The sequence below is a fragment of the Schistocerca cancellata genome, chromosome 2 (genome assembly GCF_023864275.1).
Source record: "Schistocerca cancellata isolate TAMUIC-IGC-003103 chromosome 2, iqSchCanc2.1, whole genome shotgun sequence".
In the NCBI taxonomy this organism is placed as follows: domain Eukaryota; kingdom Metazoa; phylum Arthropoda; class Insecta; order Orthoptera; family Acrididae; genus Schistocerca; species Schistocerca cancellata.
In genome coordinates, this window is record NC_064627.1 from 832,075,946 (window position 1) to 832,098,527 (window position 22,582).

The following is a 22,582-nucleotide window of genomic DNA, read 5'->3' on the forward strand; positions in this document are numbered from 1 at the left end:
TCTGTTCCACACTACAGCATCAAACATAAGATGGGTGCTCACACTAGACTGCTCTTGTCTATGGCAAATAGCTGGCAGTTTGTGATATTCCACAGAGAGCATAGCAGGCAAATGTGAGAAATGTCAGAAGAAACTGAAAGACTAATTGATCTGAATGTGAAAAACATTTTTTCTGATACACATTACACCAAATATAAAAAGCATAGAAAAATGTGCAACATGAAAGGAAATAGGTGCAAGTCTGAATCAAACAGCTATTAACCCTTTCAGATGCAAAATAAATAAAATCATTTTTTAAACTTTTTTTCTGTTTTATTAGGATATAACTCATACAATATTATGGAAAAATGTGAAAAAAAAAATATGCCGTATTTCAGCAGGTACAGGGTGGTTTCAAATGAAACCACTCCACACTAAATGTAGTGGCTTCAAATGAGACCACCACCATGAACTTCATTACTTTCCGTGATAGGGTACAAAACAGTTGCTTTCTGCTGATAAACACAAAGCAACTTGGCAGCAAGAACAGGTCCATCTGCTTCTATGTGGATTACTTTTTGTGCTGCAGTGTACACATCACCTCAATGTGCCATGTACTAGCAGATGTTTTGATTCTGTTGTGCATTTTTCCACTGGAACAACAGTTTTACACTTTTTGGCACATGGTTCAGATGATGTGCTTGGGCGACCAGGACTGTCTTTGAAAACACTGAATCCTACAAGGCCAGCTACAAAGCACCGCCGAAATTCCTTTAGCTTTTTCTTTTCATTCTGCTTGGATAGTCAAAATAATATAAATGCATTTCCAATAGAAATATCAATCATATACCAAAATAGTCTGAGCCACCAGCATCTAGATTTTCTGTCAATTGCATAGAAACTATTCATCATGTCCCCTTTATCTACACATCCCATGATCAAATTATAAGATTTCACTATCTGTGGCCAAGGTATTTTTGTAATTGTGCCATCCTTTTCTTTCCTACCAACTTCTTTCAAAGTTACAGGTGAGTGAATTGTTGACAGTAACGTGACAACACGTTTATCTTTCCATTTCATGCATGCAATCCCATCAAAACGAACTGACCAGTCACTTTCTCCTCTTCGCAACTCTTTGTCCGGTTTCAGAGAAGGAAGTCCTTTTCTGTGGGCTCTAATGGTACCACAGGCTACAATACCATCAAGTTTTAGTGTCTGCAAAAGTGGAACACTAGTAAAAAAATTGTCAAAATATATGTGATATCCTTTGCCTTCTAAGCCTTTACACAAATTTCTTACAATCCTCTCTCCCAAAGATTTCTCCACTGCACCATCTGATTTCCCAGTATATACCTCAAAATCGCAGATATATCCCATTTTGTCAGTTCTGACCCCTATTTTGTACCCCCTCTTGATGGGCTTTTGAGGCATATACAGTATGAATGATATTCACCCTTTGAATTTCACCATGCATTCGTCAACAGATTGCTCCTTGGTTGGAGCATAACATTCTTTGAACCTTGTCACTAATTGATTTATTGTTGGTCGAGTTTTATACAATTTGTCGTAACGTTTATTCCCTTTTTGTGGCATAAGGGCATAGTATATGAGATAAAATCCAGCTGATTCTTTTCAAATGACTTAAGTGAAGAAATGTACTGATCTCTGAGTTCGTTGTGTGATGACCAGCAATCAAGATATGTGCAAGGTTGTCTGATACCCATAGCCAAAAACACCTTGAGTTCATCTTTTTCAAGAGGTCTGTAATTCTTACCTTTCTGAGTTGCATAAAGATTAGTCTGGAATACTATGTGTTCCAGCATATTGTCCCCAAATAGATATTAAAAGAAATCAGCTGGCAGCATACCTTCACCTTCAGGTTTCAGTTTTCCTTTGACACCAACTTCCTCTAAAAAATCGACAGAATGTATTGTACTGTCATCTCTTACCCATGTAAAATTCACAGACCTTATTAGTGGCACGTTATCTTCAGAACTGAAACTGTATTCACTGTAATTTTCAGAATTATTATCACTTTCACTTTCAGAAACAACATTAGATATCACTGGTCTTGACACTTGTGAATTAAGATCACTGTCTTCAGCCAAAAATCACTTTCATTATCACTGCTGCTGTCAATCTCAGAGTCCACATCCGAAGGAATTTCTTCTAAAAGACACGCCAGAACTTCCTCATCCTTTAATATGTGAGAAAATATTTTGCGAAAATGAAATTTAAAAAAAAAAAAAAGATAAGCTTCTAATACTACCTCTGCAGCCGCAGTGGTTTCAAACAAAACCACCAGAGTAAATACGGAAAAAGTACATGATTTTCATTATTGTTGCAATACATATAGCATGTACTTACATAAGAAAGTATTATGAATTTGTTCCATGTGTGAAACTTACATTTCAAAGACAAATTCAATCACCAATCAAGAAAAAGAGAACCAGCACACCCCAAACAAAAGTGGCACTTATACATGAATCGCTAACTGCAACCACGTGAGAAATATTGGCGTACTTAAATTTTCATCGCTAGATGGCAGCACCATCTACATCCAGAAGTGTGGTTAAGAATGTAGCCACTGTGCTCTTGCCACAAAATCAAAATATCATGGGTGGCTTCAAATGAAACCACATCGTCTCACACTCACAGGTCATACCGGACTCATGAGTCCATTAATGCAGCAACATATTTTTGCCATCTGTCCCTGTCTTGGGCTATTTCCTTCCATTCACCTTCAATACCTAGGCTCCTCAAATCAGCCTTCACATTGTCCTCCCATCTACAACTCGGTCTCCCCACAGGACGTTTTCCCTCTAGGTGCCCTACCAGTACTCTGCGCGCTGCCCTGCCCTCATCCATTCGAGCTACGTGACCCGCCCATCGCATCCTATGTTATTTAATAATAATGATTATGTCAGGGCTTGAATAGAGTTCATGAACCTCTTCGTTATGCAGTTTTCGCCAATGTAATCCCTTTTTGCTCTGAAAATTTTCCTCAAAATTTTGTTTTCAGATACTCGAAATGGCTTTTCATTTTGCACAGTGAGAGACCAAGTCTCACACCCATACAGCATAACTGGTAGAATAATAGTTTTGTATATTCTAATCTTTAAATTTCTAGACAATATCCATGATGAAAGTGATCTATTCAGTGAGAAGTAGCACACATTTCCCGCCCATAATCTCTTCTTCAGTTTGGATTCAATCTCATTTCTCGAAGTGATGTCCACGCCTAGGTACTTAAATGTGTTCACTTTTTCAAACTGCATGTCTCCAACTCTTAACGTTTCCTGATCTACTGCTGTTGGCATTCTAGTAGTAACCAGGTATTTAGTTTTGTCTTCACTTATCCTTAGACCTACATCTTCACTAGCCTTGATTAACGCATTGGCATTTACTGTTACAGATTCTTTCCTATCGCTAATGATGTTTAGATCATCTGCACACCCTAATATCTTAATATTTCGATTTAACTCCACATCCTCTGAATTATCTGCTGCCATTCGTACAATATATTCTAGGATTAAATTAAAAAGTAGCGGAGACAGGGCATCTCCCTGCTTAAGTCCGTTCTTTATTACAAATTCTTCTGACTCCAATTTCCCCACGCATACTCTACCTTTTGTGTTTTTCAAACACACTTCTATAAGTCTAACATACTTCTTTGGTATTCCAAGTTCCAAAAGAATTCTGTACAATTTTAACTGCAATACTGAATCATATGCTTTTGTAAAATCTATGAAAAGATTATGAACTGGTTTATTGTATTCCCATTTCTTTTCCAAAATTTGACACAGGGTGAATATTTGGTCTATAGTTGATCTGTTCCTCCGAAAGCCAGCTTGGTAATCCCCCACAGTTTCATCTGCATATAGTGTAAGCCTGCTTACCCGAATATTCGAGAAAATTTTGGAACATACTGGTAAGAGTGATATCCCTCTATAATTACTACAATCCATTTTATCGCCCTTCTTAAAAATTGGGATCAGAATCGACTCCTGCCACTCTTCAGGTATCATCTCTCAGTTCCATACTTTAGTTATCACTTTGTGAACTACTTCCACTAATTTCTGTCCCCCATTTTTAACTAATTCTGCAGTTATGCAATCTGATCCTGATGCTTTATGGTTTTCCAGTTTGTTGATTGCATCTCTTACTTCCTTTAACGTTGGCTCAGGTATCTGGGATTCTGCTGTATGTATTTTGTATGCCTGCTCATTTCCTGCTTCCTGGTGTACATTTAATAGGTGCTCAAAATACGCCCTCCATTTACTTAATATAGCACAGGGGTCTGTCAGTATTCCCCCGGCGTCCCCTCGAAGTGCATTTGTCCTAGCCTTGAACCCTTTCCTATACCCATTTATGCCTAGGTAAAGTTCCCTAATGTTTTTTGTTTTACTGTTTGTTTCCATTTTTTTAATTTGATTGTTCAGATAATCCCTCTTCTTTGCTCATAGCCTACGACCAACTTCCCTTCTCATGTTCAAGAACTCCTCTCATTTTCTGTCTCCCATTCTATCCCACACAGTTTCCTCCTGTTCTTCTTAGTTGTACCTATTGTGACCTTCGCTGCCTCTTTGATATTATTCCTCACAGTGATCCACTGCTTATTTACATCCTCGTCTTGATCTTCGTGTGTCCTGAGAGCCTCAAACCTATTTGAAATTTCTATCATGTACCTTCTTCTAAGGTTTTCATCATTTAGCTTGTCAGTGTCGAACCTAACAAGTTCTGCATTGTGACACCTTGATGTTGCTGTAGATAGCCGTTGGTGAACTTTGGCAGCTACAAGAAAATGATCAGAATCGCAGTCTGCTCCCATGAAAGTCCTAACATTTTCTATACTAGTGTGCCATCTCCGATCTACAAGAACATGATCAATTTGGTTTCGGGTGTGTCCATCTGGAGAGACCCAAGTTGCTTTATGAATGTCCTTCCTTTTGAAATATGTGCTCTCAACAATCATGTTTTTTGAAGCAGCAGAATTAACCACCCTTGTGCCATTATCATTTGAAATGTTATGCAAACTTTCTTTCCCAATTGTAGGCCAGAATGCTTCCTCCTTCCCTATCTTCGCATTAAAATCACCTATGACTAATTTTGTGTTGTGCGAGGAGAACTCATCCCACTGTTGATCTAGTTCTTCATACAAGCCGTCTTTAACAACCCTTTCAGTGTCCTCAGTTGGTGCGTATACATTAATTACTACTAGTCTATTCCACCTGCCGGACAACACTATAACCGATAGTCGGTCACTAATGAACATTATATCTATGATTGGGTGAAGCACTTTTCTCTGTACTGCGAAACCTGTTCCGAAACTGTGAGCTTCTGCACCTCCATAGAAAAATATATAGTTACCCCGCTTTATGCTACCCTCCCTCTGCCACAGAGTTCCTTGAATAGCTGTAATGTCTACATCGTATCTATCTAATTCATCTAATAATGTCTGGAACATCCCTGGCCTGTTCAAACTTTTAATGTTCCATGTTCCCTACCTGAAAGTTCCTTTCGGCCTGAATCTCTTCAAAGTAGGTTCCATCTGGAGATCTGAACGGGAACCTAGTTTACCTCTGGAATATTTTATTTCAAAAGGCCCCATGCCCATTAACGTTGCTGATTCTTGATGAATAGATTTGATAGTAAGATTAGAAGAAACAGGAATGGTTCATCACACCATCGCCTGCTCCCCACCGGCTGTCCACGACTGCTTATTTTTTGTATTCGCAGCTACCCTTCATATCTGACAGCTGTATCCCCTATTCGCAACCTGGGGACGCGCTGTGCTGTGGTGGTAGAGGCCCACGAGACACATCGTCACAAAGGGTTAATTTACTTACAAATAAATGCATCCTTGTATAATATATTGTTTAACATATAGTTCAATTGCACTCACAAAGACAACAATTGTATGTCATAACTCATCCTTTGCAGAAACTAGGCTTGAACACAGCAATAACAAAAAGCTATTTTAGAGGATTATTAAATAAAATTTACAAGTGCACATTTCCTTGCAAATACAGTCTATTATTAATATGTTTTACCAACCTTCTTCATTCTCTTATGAAGAGTCCAATTAAAAGCAACTGTTTGTCATCACTGGAACTACTATTCATGTTGCTGCACAGCAGCTGACTCTCTCCAACAAGCACCATCCAGATATCTTGATCAGAGACATGTCTGCATTTTATTTGACCACAGGCAACTATGGTTGGCAACCTGCTTGCTGACTGAGCCTTTGGGGCATCTATCTTTTTGCTATTCCATTTTTGGCCATCTATCATGATTGTTATAAAATGTGTCTTTCTGATGTTTTCGCTTTGGTAATGTCTTCATATAGCTGTTCAACTTCCCCCTCTCCTCAGCTGCTGGAGGAAGCACACACGTGGATAACCTGGATATTAAACTATGTTCAGGCTGATTATAACACACGACTGAAGACATATGCAGACCAATTTTGCAAAAGGTTCTTTATGTTCTTATTTATTAACACTGTGTATGGGTACACCTCATTGTTATGCAGGATGATGTGACCTGATTGGTTTCAGCATGTTCTCATCCTAGTCTGTTTCACAGATCCAGGGGTATACCATATTGTGGCTTATAGATCCTTTCTCACCCTTTCGAGGTCCCTCCAGAGTCTTGTGATTTTTAATGATGCATATGTCATTACTGTTATATTTTGTTCTCAAATTTTTTGCCTCACGAGAGTCCTTGACATACACTGCTGCCTAATAGTGTGAAATCATGACCAGGTCACTACTTACCCGCAATATTTTCATTTGAAAACTCGCGTCCAAGATACATGTACATGCACTTACCCGTAATATTTTCATTTGAAAACTCGCGTCCAGGTTACATGTACAGATGGTAAATAGCATTTTACTGCACTGTACGTCCTGAATGGTTTGTACACACTGAAGAAGTAAGACTTGGAGAGAACTTCACTAAAACTCTACAGGTCCAGGTAAAGTAAAGTAAGGGTGATAAATGACAGGAAAATGAAACAACTTAGGCATCACACATTAATATCATCTGTGTCAGAACCCACCAACAGTTGGCCAGGGGAGACATACAGAAAAAAGTTAGGAGTTTGGCACTAGAAAGGGAACTAATGCCAAAAACTCAGCTAGAGTAATCTGATTGCCAAAGCATGTTCTGTACAATTTGCGCAGCTTTCACAAAATTACTTTCCATTTTTACATGATTACCCATATTTTCTAAAAGGCTGCCTCTCTCTCTCTCTCTCTCTCCCCCCCCCTCCCCCTCCCCTCTGACATGTTGTTGTTGTGGTCTCCAGTCCAAAGATTGGTTTGATGGAGCTGTCCATGCTACTCTATCCTGCGAAAGCCTCTTCATCTCGAAGAAACTACTGCAACCCTCATCTTTCTTAATCTGCTTACTGTATTCACATCTTGGTCTCCTATGATTTTTACCCCCACACTTCCCTCCAGTGCTAAATTGGTGGTCCCTTGACACCTCAGAATGTGTCCTACCAATTGATCCCTTCTTTTAGTCAGGTTGTACCACATTTTGAAAGCTTCTATTCTCTTCTTGTCTAAACTGCTTATCATCCATGTTTCACTTCCATACATGGTTACACTCCATACAAATACTTTCAGAAAGTACTTCCTGACACTTAAAACTATACTCGACATTAACAAATTTCCCTTATTTAGAAACACTTTTCTTGCCATTGCCAGACTGCATTTTATATCCTCTCTACTAAAACAATCATCAGATATTTTGCTTTCCAAGTAACAAAAATCATCTACTACTTTAAGTGTCTCATTTCCTAATCGAATTCCCTCAGCATCACCTGCTATAATTCGACTGCATTCCATTATCCTTGGTTTGCTTTTTTATGTTCATCTTATATCTTCTTTTCCAGACACTGTCCATTCCGTTCAAGTGATCTTCCAAGTCCTTTGCTGTCTCTGGCAGAATTACGATGTCATCAGCAAACCTCAAAGTTTTTATTTCTTCTTCCTGGACTTTAATTCCTACTCCAAATTTTTCTTTGGATTCTTTTACTGCTTGCTCAATATACAGATTGAATAACATTGGGGATACACTACAACCCTGTCTCACTCCCTTCCCAACTGCTGCTTCCCTTTGATGCCCCTCAACTCTTACAAGTGCCATCTGCTTTCTGTACATATTGTAAATAGCATTTCTCTCCCTGCCACCCTTAGAATTTGAAAGAGAGTAGTCCAGTCAACACTGCCAAAAGCATTCTCTATGTCTATGAATGCTATAAATGTATGTTTGCCTCCCCTTAACGTGTCTTCTATGAGAAGTCATAGGGTCAGTATTGCCTCACGTGTTCCTACCTTTCTCTGGAATTCCAAACTGATCGTCCCCGAAGTCGGCTTCTACCAGTCTTTCCATTCTTCTGTAAAGTATTCATGTTAGAATTTTGGAGCCATGACTTATTAAACTGATAGTTCGGTAATTTTCGGACATGTCAGGACTTGCTTTCTTTGGAATTGTTATATACTTCTTGAAGTCTGAGAATATTTCATCTGTTGTGCGCATCTTGCTCACCAGATGGAAGGGTTTTGTCATGGCTCACTCTCGCAAGGCTATCAGTAGCTTTAACAGAATGTTGTCTATTCCCAGGTCCTTGTTCTGACTTAAGTCTTTCAGTGCTTTGTCAAATTCTTCACGCAGTATTATATCTCCCGTCTCCATCTTCATCTACGTCCTCTTCCATTTCCACGATATTGCCCTGAAGTGCATCTCCCTCGTATAGACACTCTATATACTCCTTCCACCTTTCTGCTTTCCCTTCTTCACTTAGGACTGGTTTTCTATCTGAGCTCTTGATATTCATACTAATTCTTTTCTCCAACGGTATCTCTAATTTTTCTGTAGGCACCATCCATTTCACCCCTAGTGATATACGAGGTGTGAGGTGTGTTCAAAAAGAAATAGTGCGCCAACTAGCAGAGAGAGCGTGTTGTTGCAGCTACTGAGCGCACCTAGCAGCCAGTTTAGATGCAATTAGCAAGCGAACCACAGCTGCTGAAGTAGGCATATGTACACCCCGCTTGTTGGGGGGAGGGGGGGGGGGAGGGGGAGAGAGAGAGAGAGAGAGAGAGAGAGAGAGAGAGAGAGAGAGAGAGTGAGTGTGTGTGTGTGTGTGTGTGTGTGTGTGTGTGTGTGTGTGTGTAATTCTCTTACAAACTTGGCAAAACTTCACAGAGGCATCTCAAATTCTGATCCAAGCATACGGCGAGTATTGTACGAGTTGCATGTAGTGCTACGAGTAGTTTAAAAGTTTTCCACAGAGCAGAATATCGGTCTGTGATGATTCCAAGTCTGGATGTCCTTCCACATCAACAGATGATGGCCATGTGGATAGCATTTGTGCTGTGATTTGCAGAAATTGTCATGTAATTGTTCAGGAAATTGCTGAGGAGGTGGGCATCAGCATAGCATTGTGCCATCAAATTTTGACTGAAAAGCTTGAGATGCATTGTCTCAGTGCAGAATTCGTATGCTTGTTGACTGAAGATCATAAATAGACCCACACTGAAATGTGCGAGGAACTGCTTGCTGATGTTACCAATAAATTGTGGCCAGACCTCTGCACCTGGAAATGTCTTACAATTTAAAACCTGATTCCAAAACTTCTGTCTTACCATAATATAATTAATCTGAAACCTTCTGGTGTCTTCAGGTCTCTTCCATGTATACAACCTTCTTTCATAATTCTTAAACCAAGTGTTAGCTATGATTAAATTATGCTGTGTGCAAAATTCTACCAGGCGGCTTCCTTTTTTATTCATTTGCCTCAGTCCATATTCATCTTCTACTTTTCCTTCTCTTCCTTTTCCTGCTATCAAATTCCAGTCCCCCATGACTATTAAATTTTCATCTCTCTTAACTATTTGAATAATTTCTTTTACCTCTTCATACATTTCCTCAATCTTCTCACCTACGAAGCTAGTTGGCATATAAACTTTTACTACTGTGGTGGGTATGGGCTTCGTGTCTATCTTGGATACAATAATGTGTTCATTATGTTGTTCATAGTAGCATATCCATGTTCCTGTTTATTTATTTATTTTTATTAGACCCTCTCCTGCATTACCACTATTTGATTTTGTATTCTTCGCTTAGTATTCACCTGATCAGAAATCCTGTACTTCCTACCACCGAACTTCACAAATTCCCATTGTATCTAGCTTTAACCTATCCATTTCCCTTTTTAAATTTTCTAACCCCCAATTAAGGGATCCACACTCCGATCCGTATTACACCAGTTTTGTTTCTCCTGATAACGATGTCCTCCTGAGTAGTCCCCAGGCGGAGATCCGAATGGGGGACTATTTTATCTCTGGAATATTTTACTGACAAGGATGTCATCATCATTTAACTATGCAGTAGAGCGGCATGCCCTCGTGAAAAATTACAACTGTAGTTTCCCTTTCTTTCAGACATTCACAGTAACAGCACAGTAAGGCCGTTTTGGTTGATGTTACAAGGCCAGTTCAGTCAGTCATCCAGACTGTTGTCCCCGCAACTCCTCAAAAGACTGCTGCCCCAGTTCAGTAGCCACACATTTGTCTGGCCTCTCAGCAGATACCCCTCTGGTTGCACGTATGGTACGGCTATCTATATCACTGAGACATGCAAGCCTCCCCACCACCGGCAAGGTCCATGACTCATGGGGAGGTTCTCTGATGTAATGAGACTTAAAGGGAAGGTTGTACTGATTATTAATGTATGCAAAAAATTAATACATTCATGGAAAAAATCATCTATTTGAAAAGGAGCTTGTTATAGAGAACTTCAATTTTGTTGAATGCATTTCCTTACCTCCAGGCATGGTTTGTCGTTTGTCAAAAAAACAACGCAAAACAATGTGCAGTTTTGTCAATCCTGAAAGGCACGTTTTAGGACCTGCGTAGCCTACAAGATGCACTGAAATGCACCAAATGCTGTGGCTTTGGAAATGCAATTAGAAATGATTGGTTTACAAAATTGCACTGTGCTCAAACACAGGTATCATGGCTACATGAATTTGTTACAATGGTATGACGACATTCACAAAGAAGAATTTCCCCAACAACATTTTCGATAAAGTATATAACTGCAGAAAGGTGTGATGCGAAATATTTTGTGAATTGTAACTTGCAAGTAAAAAGAAATGTCATGTTTCACAAATACAATAAAATGCTAATTTTTACTTAGGTTGAATTTTTCTGTTAAACATGTCACTTTATAATTGTATTAATTTATTCAGTGTTGGTTAACTCCAAAGCCAGTGTTGTACTGTGCAAAGTGTTGACTGCCCATACATGTGCAGTCGGCCCAGTCATCTGCAGGCACTCAGCCTAGATCTAAAATCCTATAGGCTACTGTCTGGCTGCCTGCTCAGAACCTGTTTTCTCACCTCTGCCTGTAGGTGCCCTTCTCCTTACATATGCGGAATGGAAGCTGGAAGGTTGATTTAAAGGATTGCTTCAATTGAGAGAGGACTTTCAGCAGACTGAATATAAATCTTTCTTAGTGAGACTTACAATACACCTTTGGATGAATTGGTACGATACCACGTAAGGAAAGTAATGATAAAAAAGAAACACATTGAACAACAAATTTTTAAATATCCCATGAAAATTTATTTTTGTTTAAATGTAAATTTTATTTTACACTGTACAGAGCCTTAGGCATGTGTGTATCATCTTACATAACGTTACCAACATACACTACTAACTCAATACAAAAATCAAATGTGTTCACATTTTATTGATGACTGTGTATATAGGTAAGACAAAAATAACAAAATGCATTTAGCAACATCAGTTCAGTTGATGATGAGAAACATACAGAATAATACTATGGCAATTCTTACATGCCAATAGACAGTCTTAGCTACACTTCGCCTTTGCGTACCTTTCAGATACATCCTTCCAGTTGACTACATCAAAAATAGCCTTTACATAATCTGCTCTAACATTCTTGTATTGCAAATAATATGCATGTTCCCAAACATCAATACCAAACAGAGGTATCAGACCTGAGAAGAAATCAGTAAACAGCAATTAGAACCATGTACAAACAATATTTCAAAAGTGCTTTCCCACTGCACTGAATGATATTTTCACTATTAATTACTCAACTAGTTCATCTGCTCATTACAATCTACAGCAGTATATACAAAAATTAATATTTTCACAAGTTAACAAATGCCACTTAAAAACACACTGAGAATGTGAAACTTCTGAAACTTTGTTAAGGCTATCTCCTAATACCTCTGAAATAAGTTGAACACCACTAACTCAGAATAAATTACCACATTCTACTTTAACAAAATTTATTAGCCAAGACCTACCAGTAGTAGCTTGTAGAGGGTCTTGGTTGGCACATGCAGCCAGCTGCAATCTCTGTGTTTCTTTATTGTAGCCCAGCCAACCCCAACCCGAACCCTGTACTCCAACAGCAGCAGCAGATAACTTTGCCTTCATGTTTTCCAGTGATCCAAAGTCTCTTTTTATTGCTTCTAACAGCTCACCTTTAAGCATGAAAGACAAAATGTTACAGTTATTTACTATTACAATATTAGAATAATTATGACACTTGTTGCATGCCTCAGTACATACCCATACCTGTCATATGAGCTGAAAAACCGAGATGGTGGAAAGAAAATGTGATACGATGAAGACAGCAGTCAGAATGTTATACCACATGCAGCTATCTCACAACACACAGAGAAAAATATATCTACCTACTGGAAAAACAATCGAGATAAGGTTTACATATTTTCTCTACAAAAATAAAGCAGCTTTCACACACAAATGAATGAGTCAGCCAAATAATTCCTGAAGAATACTCAGCATGAGGATTCAAGCATTGACTCCAAGAAGAATGGTATTTACAAAATAGTTAAATTCACAGAGTCTGATGAATTGACCATTACTTGCTTTCAGGAGCCAATATCCAATATGGCCGACAGAAACACACAAACAGGTAACAGGCACCCTAGCCTCCATATCGTTTATTCAGCTAGGAAAAAGGAACTGTGATAAAAGCTGTATCTCTCATTCATTCAAATGCTGTTTTATTTTTCAAATGTACTTGAAACTATCAAAAGTACAACAAACACATGCTCTTGGTGTGTGTGTGTATTTTTTTGAACATGAGACCTGTGAGTCTAAGCACATAATGTTTCATACTTAAAAGGGATTTAGTGAGTTATTTGCCTGACAACAGCCAACTGTTATCACCCTATTTGTAAGATGCACTTGTATTAATTGGTGTTTTGTTGAGTTTGCGTGATCATGATGACATCCACTGACAACAAAAAGTACGCTAGAGTTTGAAGTGCTATACTCCCCCCCTCCACTATACTTCATAAATAAAAATCTGAATAAACTGAATGGTGTAATCACCACCATTTTCAGAATGTCACTATCAGTTGCTGGTACTGATTATATGATGTTTTACAGTCAAGAATTCAAAAAACTTCTGCACCGCCCAGTGCACACTTGAAGTCTTTGTTGGGTACGAGGTACCTGTCCAGGATTGTTCTTTCTTTTGATGCCCAGTACTCCCCGCCTAGTCTCCATGAACCACCTTTGTGCCTTTCAGGCATGATTCTTATGTCAAATGCTAGCACAAAATGTGTTCAGAAGTCTGTGCCTAATATAGGTTCCGAAATATTAGCGGTAACAAAAGATCACATGAACTGACTGGAGAAACCACAGCGATAGCGCACGCCTTTTATCCAGAGGTGCTGATTAATGAATTATTAACTGCACTCAACCATGGTTGAACATATTATTTGTTCTGAGATGCATGACTGACAGGGAGTCTGCCGATGTTGGAGCCAGTGTCTACAGAGAACCCCTTACTGCTATGTTTGTCTGATGCATACACTTTTCAACATGGTAGAATATGTATGCAGGGGTGGGTGTTGTCACTGGCATGTAGACACGGCACTGTTGCTGCAGACACCTTTGTCCTTTAGGTACGCACATGCTGATGTGCATTTAGTGGCATCTTGGCCAAAACGCTTATGATACCAGCACACTTCACGCAAGTCTTCCCGCAGGTCTCATGTTTCGTATTTCAACATTGTTTGTTGTTGTTATGTTTAAGGTGCAAAAACGACTAGGGTCATAAATGTCCATATCAAAACTGCAGAACATGAAGACAAAGAGAGGAGTTAAAAACAAATACACATCAATCCCATTGACAGAAGAGAAGACAGCCAAAAACAGAGATGTTGAGAAAGGTCTATAAAATATGCCATAGAGAAACGGAGGTCTAGAACTAAAAATTAAATGGCCTTCATGATGCTGCTAAGATGGATAAAAAGTAAAGTGTGGTCCACATCCTGCGCATTGTTTGCTAAAATGGCTGATAACTCAGTCAACAAACACAAACGAGAACATAAGCAATTAAAAAAAGGGCATTTCATGAGGAAATGGCGGACTGTCAAAAGTTGAGCGCAATGTGCACAAATTGATGGGGGAGCACCACTTAAAAAGTGGTGATGGCTAAAAAGACAGTGTCCAATATGCAACCTAGTTAAAATTATCTCCTCGCAGCAAGAGGGTCAAGAGGAGGTTGCCCAAGCCGTTGGGAGATGCTTAATAATCCGGAACTTGTTACCATGAAGGAAGGACCAGTGGTGATGCCAAAGTGATGCGACCTGCTGACAGACGGCAACACAGAGATCATTGGAGGGAATGTAAGAACTAATGGGCTGAGATACGAAGACTGCAGCCTTGGCAGCAGTGTCAGCAGCCTTGTTTCCCGTCAGACCAAGCGAGCAGGAACCCAAATAAACATGACAGTGGCTCCATCAAGACCTAGCAAGTGACAGCATTCTTGGACCCATTGCCCTAATGGATGGACGGTGTACAGCACACAGAGACTTTCAAGGGCACTAAAAATCTGAGCAGATGACACAATTGAAAAGCCTGTGTCACTGGATGTACTGCATGGCCTGATACAGGATGAAGAGCTATGCTGGCTTTAAATATCGGACAGTGTTCCAGAAGCCAACACTGAAAAACATCAGCACCAATGATGAAGTCACACCCAACACCACAGTCAGTCCGAGGACCATCAGTGTACACAGAGGTACTATCGAAAAGTTCTTCACGAAGGTTGTGAAACTGAAGGCGATAGAGCAAGGCTGGAGTAGTGTCCTTCAGAAGCAAATGAAGGCCATGGTGAACATGGACTGATGAAGCCAAGGTGGTGAAGAGTTCATACCCACCAAGTTGCACGTAGCGGGAGCAAGAGCCAAAAGCGAACTCCAGGAAGTAACAGAGAAGGGGGACGCACCCCATACTGGTGATCAAAGGAGTCATCGAAGAAGGATGCAAAAGATGGGCAGCCATGCATGGCAGTCAAATGGCATGCCTATCTGCTGACGAGAAAGTCGCGCTAGTGTATAAGGCACCATTGGCCAAACAGATGCTACGATGGCGGATAATATTAAGAAGGTGTCAGACGGACGGTCGGGCAGATTCACAAACGAAACACCCATAATGTAGTTCCAAATGGACAACGGACTGTAAAAACGGAGGAGGGTGGTTCAGTCTGCTCCCCAGGTACTACCACTGAGGACACACGGGACACTGAAGGACCGCATACAGCAGTCTGCGAGGTAACACACGTGGGAGGATCAAGGAAGTTTCTTATCAAGCATGAACAGCAGGAATTTCTAAGTTTCAACGAACAGAAGAGCAACAGGCCCAAGATGTAAAGATGTTGGAAGAAACCAATTGCACTGCAAGAAATCCATATAGTTTTGTTAGTGGAAAAACAAGTCATTCTCAACGCAATGAGTAAAGACAATCGAGACACCACTGAAGATGCCGCTCACTGAGACAAGCCCGTGGAGAACTACAATAGATGACAAATTTGTCAACAAAAAGGGAGCCAGATATGCCCGGCGGGAGACAGGCCATTATAGGGTTAAAGATGATAAAGAGGACGTCACTCAGGACTGAACACTTATGCACACTGTTTTCCTGGATATAGGTGTCTGACAAGGCAAAACCCACACGTACCTTAAAAACTCTATCTTTTAAAATTTCCTGAAGGAAACTAGGCTGGTGGCCCTGGAAGCCTCATGTGTAGAGGGTATGGAGGATACCAGTCCTTCAGCAGGTGTTGTACGCTTTCTCCAAATCAAAAAAACATGGCCACAATATGGGATTTCTGCAGAAAACCATTCACGGTATGGGTGGACAAAGTGATGAGACGCTAAACTGCACAACAGCGCATTCGAAATCCACACTGTGCAGTGGTTAGTAAATAGCTATACTCAAGCCACCATGCCAGCTGGTCAAGAATCATATGTTCCATCTTCTTGCAAATACAGCTGATGACAGAAATGGGGTGGTAGCTGGAAGGAACGTGTTGGTCCTTACCAGGCTTACATATGGGTATGACAGTGGCTTCACGTCAACATCTGGGAAATATGCCCTCTGCCCAGATGACGTTGTACATATAAAGCAGACAGCGCTTGTCCACAAGAGAAAGGTGCTGCAACATCTGAATGTGAACGTCATCTGGCTCTGGGGCAGAGGATCGGGATAAATTGAGAACATGATTGAGCTCCTTCATAGTAAAGGCAGCACTGTAGCACTCGTGACACTGAGAAGGGAAGGCTATCACCAGAACTTCCTCCACTTGTTTCCAATAGAGGAAGGCAGGGTGATAGTGGGAGGAGCTCAAAATCTCTGCAAAATGGCCGCCCAAGGTGTTGGAGATATTAGTAGGGTCCACAATGACGTCTGCTACTGTCAAGCCACAAATTGGGAAACAGACCTTGGTCCCAGAGAGCTGTCGGAGGTTGGCCCACATGACGGAAGAGGGAGTGGAACTGTTAAAAGAATTAGCAATTGAAATCCAGCTAGCTTTTTCGTTATAGTGAAGAATGCAAGAAATGTCTGCAATGAATGCAGTTTGCCATCATAGGATGACAGTTAAAAATGTGGAGAGTATGTGTTCACGCACAAATTGCGTCAGAGCACACCTCAGTCCTCCAACGGACCAGAACACGGTGTGGGGAAGAGGAAGTGCAAAGAATGGAATGTTTTCTAGTGGAAAGGATAATGTTTGTAAGATATTCTATCTGGTCATCACAACTGAGGTAATGTTGTTCATCGAAGGTCCCCAGGGAGGACTAAGCCTCCATCGGCCTTAGTAAGCTGCCACATGGGTGTGCACGTAGGTGGGATAGGGGTTAGTAAATGGACAGCACATGGAAAATGGTTGCTAGAGTACCTGTCAGAAAACAGACCACTTGAGACGATGGGCAAGCTGGGCAGTGCGAAGGATAGGCCCAATACAACCAAACAGGAATAGGTGTACGCGGAGTCTGAAAGGAACGTGGGTGCTCCTATGTAAGGCAGAGGAGGTTAAGTTGATTGAGAAGGTTAGTCAAGAGGACACCTCTCTGACAGTTTCTGAGGAAACCTAGTGACATCGAATGATGGAAGGATGTAAATGGTACAAAGGAAAAAGGTGAAGTGAGGAAGGAAATGGCATACTGCAACAGCTTGAAAGCAGATAAATCAGGGATATGGGTCGACTATGAACGTCATCCGATTTGAGCAGCATGACTCCCCCATGAGATGGATTGGCATCCTCGGGGAGAAGGTAAAACGGACTGGGAAGAAATGCAAGAGCTCAAAGCAGTCCTGAGGATGCAATTTTGTTTCCTGAAGGCAAGAGGTAGATGCTGCAATTGTAAGAGCAGACATAAATTCTCTTTGTTGGATCAAAGTGGGTCGTGCGGTAGCGTTCTCGCTTCCCACGCCCGGGTTCCCGGGTTCGATTCCCGGCGGGGTCAGGGATTTTCTCTGCCTCGTGATGACTGGGTGTTGTGTGATGTCCTTAGGTTAGTTAGGTTTAAGTAGTTCTAAGTTCTAGGGGACTGATGACCATAGATGTTAAGTCCCATAGTGCTCAAAGCCATTTGAACCATTTTTTTGGATCAAAGACAGCAAACATTCTATTGGAGGAGAGTCATGATGAGGAAAAAATGAAGGGGTATCACCTCGGTGGCTGCCGAGTACCAGCCTTCGAAGACTCACTGCTACAGGGCACAGAGGCAGGAGGATCTTGCTCCGTGAGGTCTACACAAGTGTCCAGCATTCTTCGGTTGGCCTGTGGAGCCCAGGGCAGAAAAATGGTTGGTGGTGCGCACCGGCGACACGGAGGTCGGCCAGGTGAGGATATCTAGTGACGACACTGTTGAAGATTATCTTCGAGTCAGTGAAGGAGAAGACCATCAGCCTCTGTTTGACTTCTTAGAGCCTTTCTGACTGGCAGAGGAAGACTCAGATGTCGTTTGGCTGGAGGAATGTACGAAGTATTCACGCGAGTATTCCTTCTGTCCTTTCTGCCCTGCCAGTTGTGTAGCTGGTGACTTTGCTCCATGAGGCAAAAAATTGGTGGCGAGATGCACAGCTGGAGGAGGAGACGGGGATGGATGCTGCCATGATGCAGGGAGGTTTCTCAACTGCAATGCTAAATTTGAGAATTTGAGGTCACATGTCTGCGTGGCCATGTCCTCCTTGGAGTGAGATGTAGTAAGAACAGTAATGTAGGTGCCAGATGGTAGAATTTGGTTTCAAACTAGCCAACAACTTGTGAGCGACCAGGTAAGGCACTTTTTCCTTCACTCGGATCTCCCGGACAGCCAGCTGATCAAGATACATGGGACAATTGTGGGAGGAGGCAGCAAAGTCACCATTGCAGTTGGTGCAGCGGGGAAAAGGAGATGAACAATCGCCCACATGGGCATCCCTCATCCCACCACATGTTACACATTTGGCTGGTTGTTGAAAAGAATCTAGAGTGCAGTTGTAAGGGTGACACTGGTAGCAGCACATCGGGTTCAGAATATACTGTCTGACTGCGATATCTTCATAACCTGCTTTGAAATTTGATGGAAGAACCACCCTACCAAATGTGTGTGAGAGAGAGAGTGAGTGTGGGCACTAAGGAGGCATCTACTTTTTTCATCACCCGATGTACTGCAATGACATCCTGATCAGAGAAGTATGTTTGGATTTCTGCCATGGTCAGAGCATCAAGAAGTCTAGTGTAACATCATGGGAAGAATTGAGCATTCAATGGGCCTTGACACAAACAGGACAGCCAGGAGATGTGAAGCTGCAAGCAGTTGCTGTGCTTGAGAATCAGAAGTGGTCTCCAAAGGAAAAGTGCCATTGCGTAAATAAGAGCAGGCTTTTACAGGGCCAGCAATTGAATAATAAACGGTTTTACCACAGCAAAAGGCTGACCGTCTTAAGTACATGAATCCACAAGGACCCGTGGTGCAGGTCAGAGGGTCTTTGAATCAATAGCCCTATTTCGTTTACATTTTGTAGTCACTAACTGTGAAGATGATTGGCTCATTGTGAGAAAATTCCCCACGATTGCCAGTGTCTCCGATGACATACTCCTTCCAACTGGGGGCCCCCTTCAGAAGGGGGTTCACCCACCTTACGTGATTGTTCACACCTCAGGTCACACCGCCCGAACACCTGACAGAGGGACCAATCAGCAATTTGGGAAGGTAGGAACTCAGGAAGTCACCCCTCTCTAGACCTGGCCTGTGCCAGGGGGAACATGCGAGAAGTACGCGTTATGCAGTCACCTCTTAAGCGTCAGACACATGGGCCGGCCTTCAGGAGTGCACTGGGAGGAAGAATGAAAAGAGGAACCTCAAATGCCGACAGGATACATTTCCAAAAACATCCCAGACATGTTCCCCAGGAAGGGGAAAAAGAACAGCAAGTAGATAGACATGCAGCATGGAAGGGAAAAGATGCTGCAAAGGCTGGGGCCTCAAGGTAGCCAAGCACAGACCTGCCAATTAGAAGTGAGCCATCTGGGGGCGTGGGGTCAACATTGCTTGTTGGAACTGATCTCTATTTCTGTAATTTGAGAATTGTCATTGCTGATGCATGAATAAATGCCTTATCAGTGCCTCCACTGTGGTTCTTAAGACCCTGATCTTATTTGAAACATTTCATGAGAATAGTAGTGATATTGAACACAGTCCAGTGTCTTAGTTTCAGTTGAGTTTGACTGCAGTTGATTCCATTTGACACATCAGACAATGTAACTGAAGTTGACTTGAGAGAGAGCAACAAGCTCTATTTGCAGCCTGCAGTAATTTTCTGGATGATCTCTCTTCATATACTGCCGATGCAATCTGCTTTGGAGCCAGAAGTAGTTACAGCCAAACATGTAACAAGTAACTGTCTGAAATGGCATAGCTGTTAAGTTAAGCAGGTGTCGCCAGAGCACCAACTGTGTTCTTTCATCTTGCTTTTCCTGATATAGCACCTGCCAGACTCTGAGCTCAATAGATTTTGTGCAGCAGGAGATTAATTGTTCTTTCAGCTTGCTGTAAGGTCCCTGCCAGTGTGCCAGTGGATGCAATACAATGTTAATGTTGAGGTTTGCTGGTTTAAGTTGTTTAAGTTGCTTTTCACCAAGGGGAACTGCTTGTGGTCACTGGTCAACTTCTGTTATCAGAATATGTTTTCCATCACCACAAACTATGTGTGTCATTGAGAAGGTGTGAGTGATAGCAGCCACAGTTGCAAGTGCTGCAGGGGATAAATGCTGAAACTGATGAATTCACACTGTAACTTTGTCTCTGCTATAGCAGTCACCATTACAGCTGGTCATGAAGTTATACGTATTACCTGAGCCTGCAGATACTAATCTTGGTTATCATCATCCTGCACTCTGTCAAAAGTATCCGCCGTGTTGCAATACATGTGTCTCATTGAATTCACACTGTCTTTGTTGTCCTATATAGGTTTCATGCTTGTATTTATCTGAATGACAAGTTCCACAGCTTTTACTACATTCTGTAGCCTGCTAATTTCCTCAGCAACAATGTAGAGGTGCTAGCCATCTTTGCTCATTATCTCATTCATAATTTGGCTGCTCACTATTTATGCTGTCTGCTGAACATAAATTACAGCACAGTTCCAGAACGTACAGAATTCTTTATTACCGATCACAAATGTTACAAACTGATAAAAAGAAAAAGGAAACGAAAACTATTAACCACACAGCTAATAATTAAGTGGCAGAGATCACAATGCAAACTTGATACTTCAGTTGTGCAACTTGGGCACCACTGCCACAAATACAGATGTGAAACCACATATCCAAAATTTAATGGCACAGTCGTTGCACCTTGAAAACACAAAGTGGCAGACCACATATGTTTAGTTCATAAACACAAGTTTAGTAGTGCAAATTGATCATGACTAATCAGTTTCTATGTAATAAAACATTATCGCCAGCCTTATAATTGCATTACATATATCAGTATCTTGCTTAGACAAACCCAGTATCAATAGTGTCTGCACTACCACATGAAAAAACGAGGCATTGTGTGAATCTACCACAACACAATTAGTTCCTCTTTCCTCCACGAAGAAGGAACTCTTGTCTCAAAAAGCTAGGAAAGTTAGTTAATATCCATTTATGTGTGTTTTGAGTTGCACCTCCTGAAGGGAAGTTATGGCCATCCCAATAAGTATGTATATTATTTTTACTATTTTTAGAAGAAGAAAACAGTATAACAACTGAGAAGACTTCACTGTTTTTGACAATGGCCACAAAAGCTTGAAAACCTAAATAGTACAATGAAACTTTAAACACTGCAGGTAACTAACAGTTATATTCTGAGGCTATTACAAAGGACATTATTTTACGCAAAGCAGATCTCAGTTGATTGCAATAACTAATGCTTGCTCCAGAAAAGTGATAATCTTGATTAAAAAATACTGATAATCAGAAAACAATGAATATTGGTCCCATAGACATTCTTCTAGATAAATATAAACGCCTCAATAGTCATGGTTCTTATCTGGCTATGTGATGCTCTTCAGACAGGTTCTTTGCATTCCCAGTAGAGTCATTCTGGCTGCCTCAAAATCTTTGTATTAGCAGTTTACATTTTGGAAACATGCTGAGCTCTGAACCTCTCTCTGTATTTGACTTTTACCTCTTTCAACTATATACTAAAAAATGCTAATAATCCACCTCATCTCATATCAGTGCAACAGATCTTTCCATGCACATACATGGAATTCCAGCTTTTAAACATTTGGATAGACATCTTAGACATATTTCTTGTAGCTTCAGCTCACAATGAATGATATGAACTTAATTGTGAGGATGACAATTGCAAGATTGTACTCGCAGTTACACATTTTCTGTTGGATTCAGATCAAGTTATTTGATGTGCCGGACATTGTGCAATGGGATGCCTGAGTGTTTGTCAAACTGAGAATGTAACAGCAGAAGCCCGTGAACAAGGCTGTTGTCCTCTTGGAAGATGGGAGTGTTAACAGCATACTAAACATGAAGATGTAGAAGGAAGGCCAGTACTTGGTCACCAAAATGTTGAGAAACATCCTGGTTCACATTCAAAGTAAAGTGTGGGTCAATAAGTCTGAACTACAGCCTCCACTCTCTGCAGGTCAAACAAATCTTTGGGCTGCTGGTGCTCTTGATATCTTGCATGATTTCGAAAGTGACAAAACTGTAACTCAAATGCCACACTACATGCCTCAAT

At 41.0% G+C, this 22,582-nt stretch overlaps 1 protein-coding gene across 1 annotated transcript in view; it reads right to left on the minus strand.

Moving 5' to 3' along the window:
- Positions 1-11,593: 11,593 nt before the first annotated feature.
- Positions 11,594-22,582, minus strand: part of LOC126162728 (superoxide dismutase [Mn], mitochondrial) — a 45,734-nt gene continuing 34,745 nt past the window's right edge. Inside the window, exons 4-5 of the mRNA XM_049919389.1 lie at positions 12,332-12,511; positions 11,594-12,016 (exon numbers count right to left, since the gene is read on the minus strand). Of these exons, the coding sequence (XP_049775346.1) occupies positions 11,868-12,016; positions 12,332-12,511 (329 nt within the window). The 3' untranslated portion in view covers positions 11,594-11,867. The remainder of the gene's footprint in view (positions 12,017-12,331; positions 12,512-22,582) is intronic.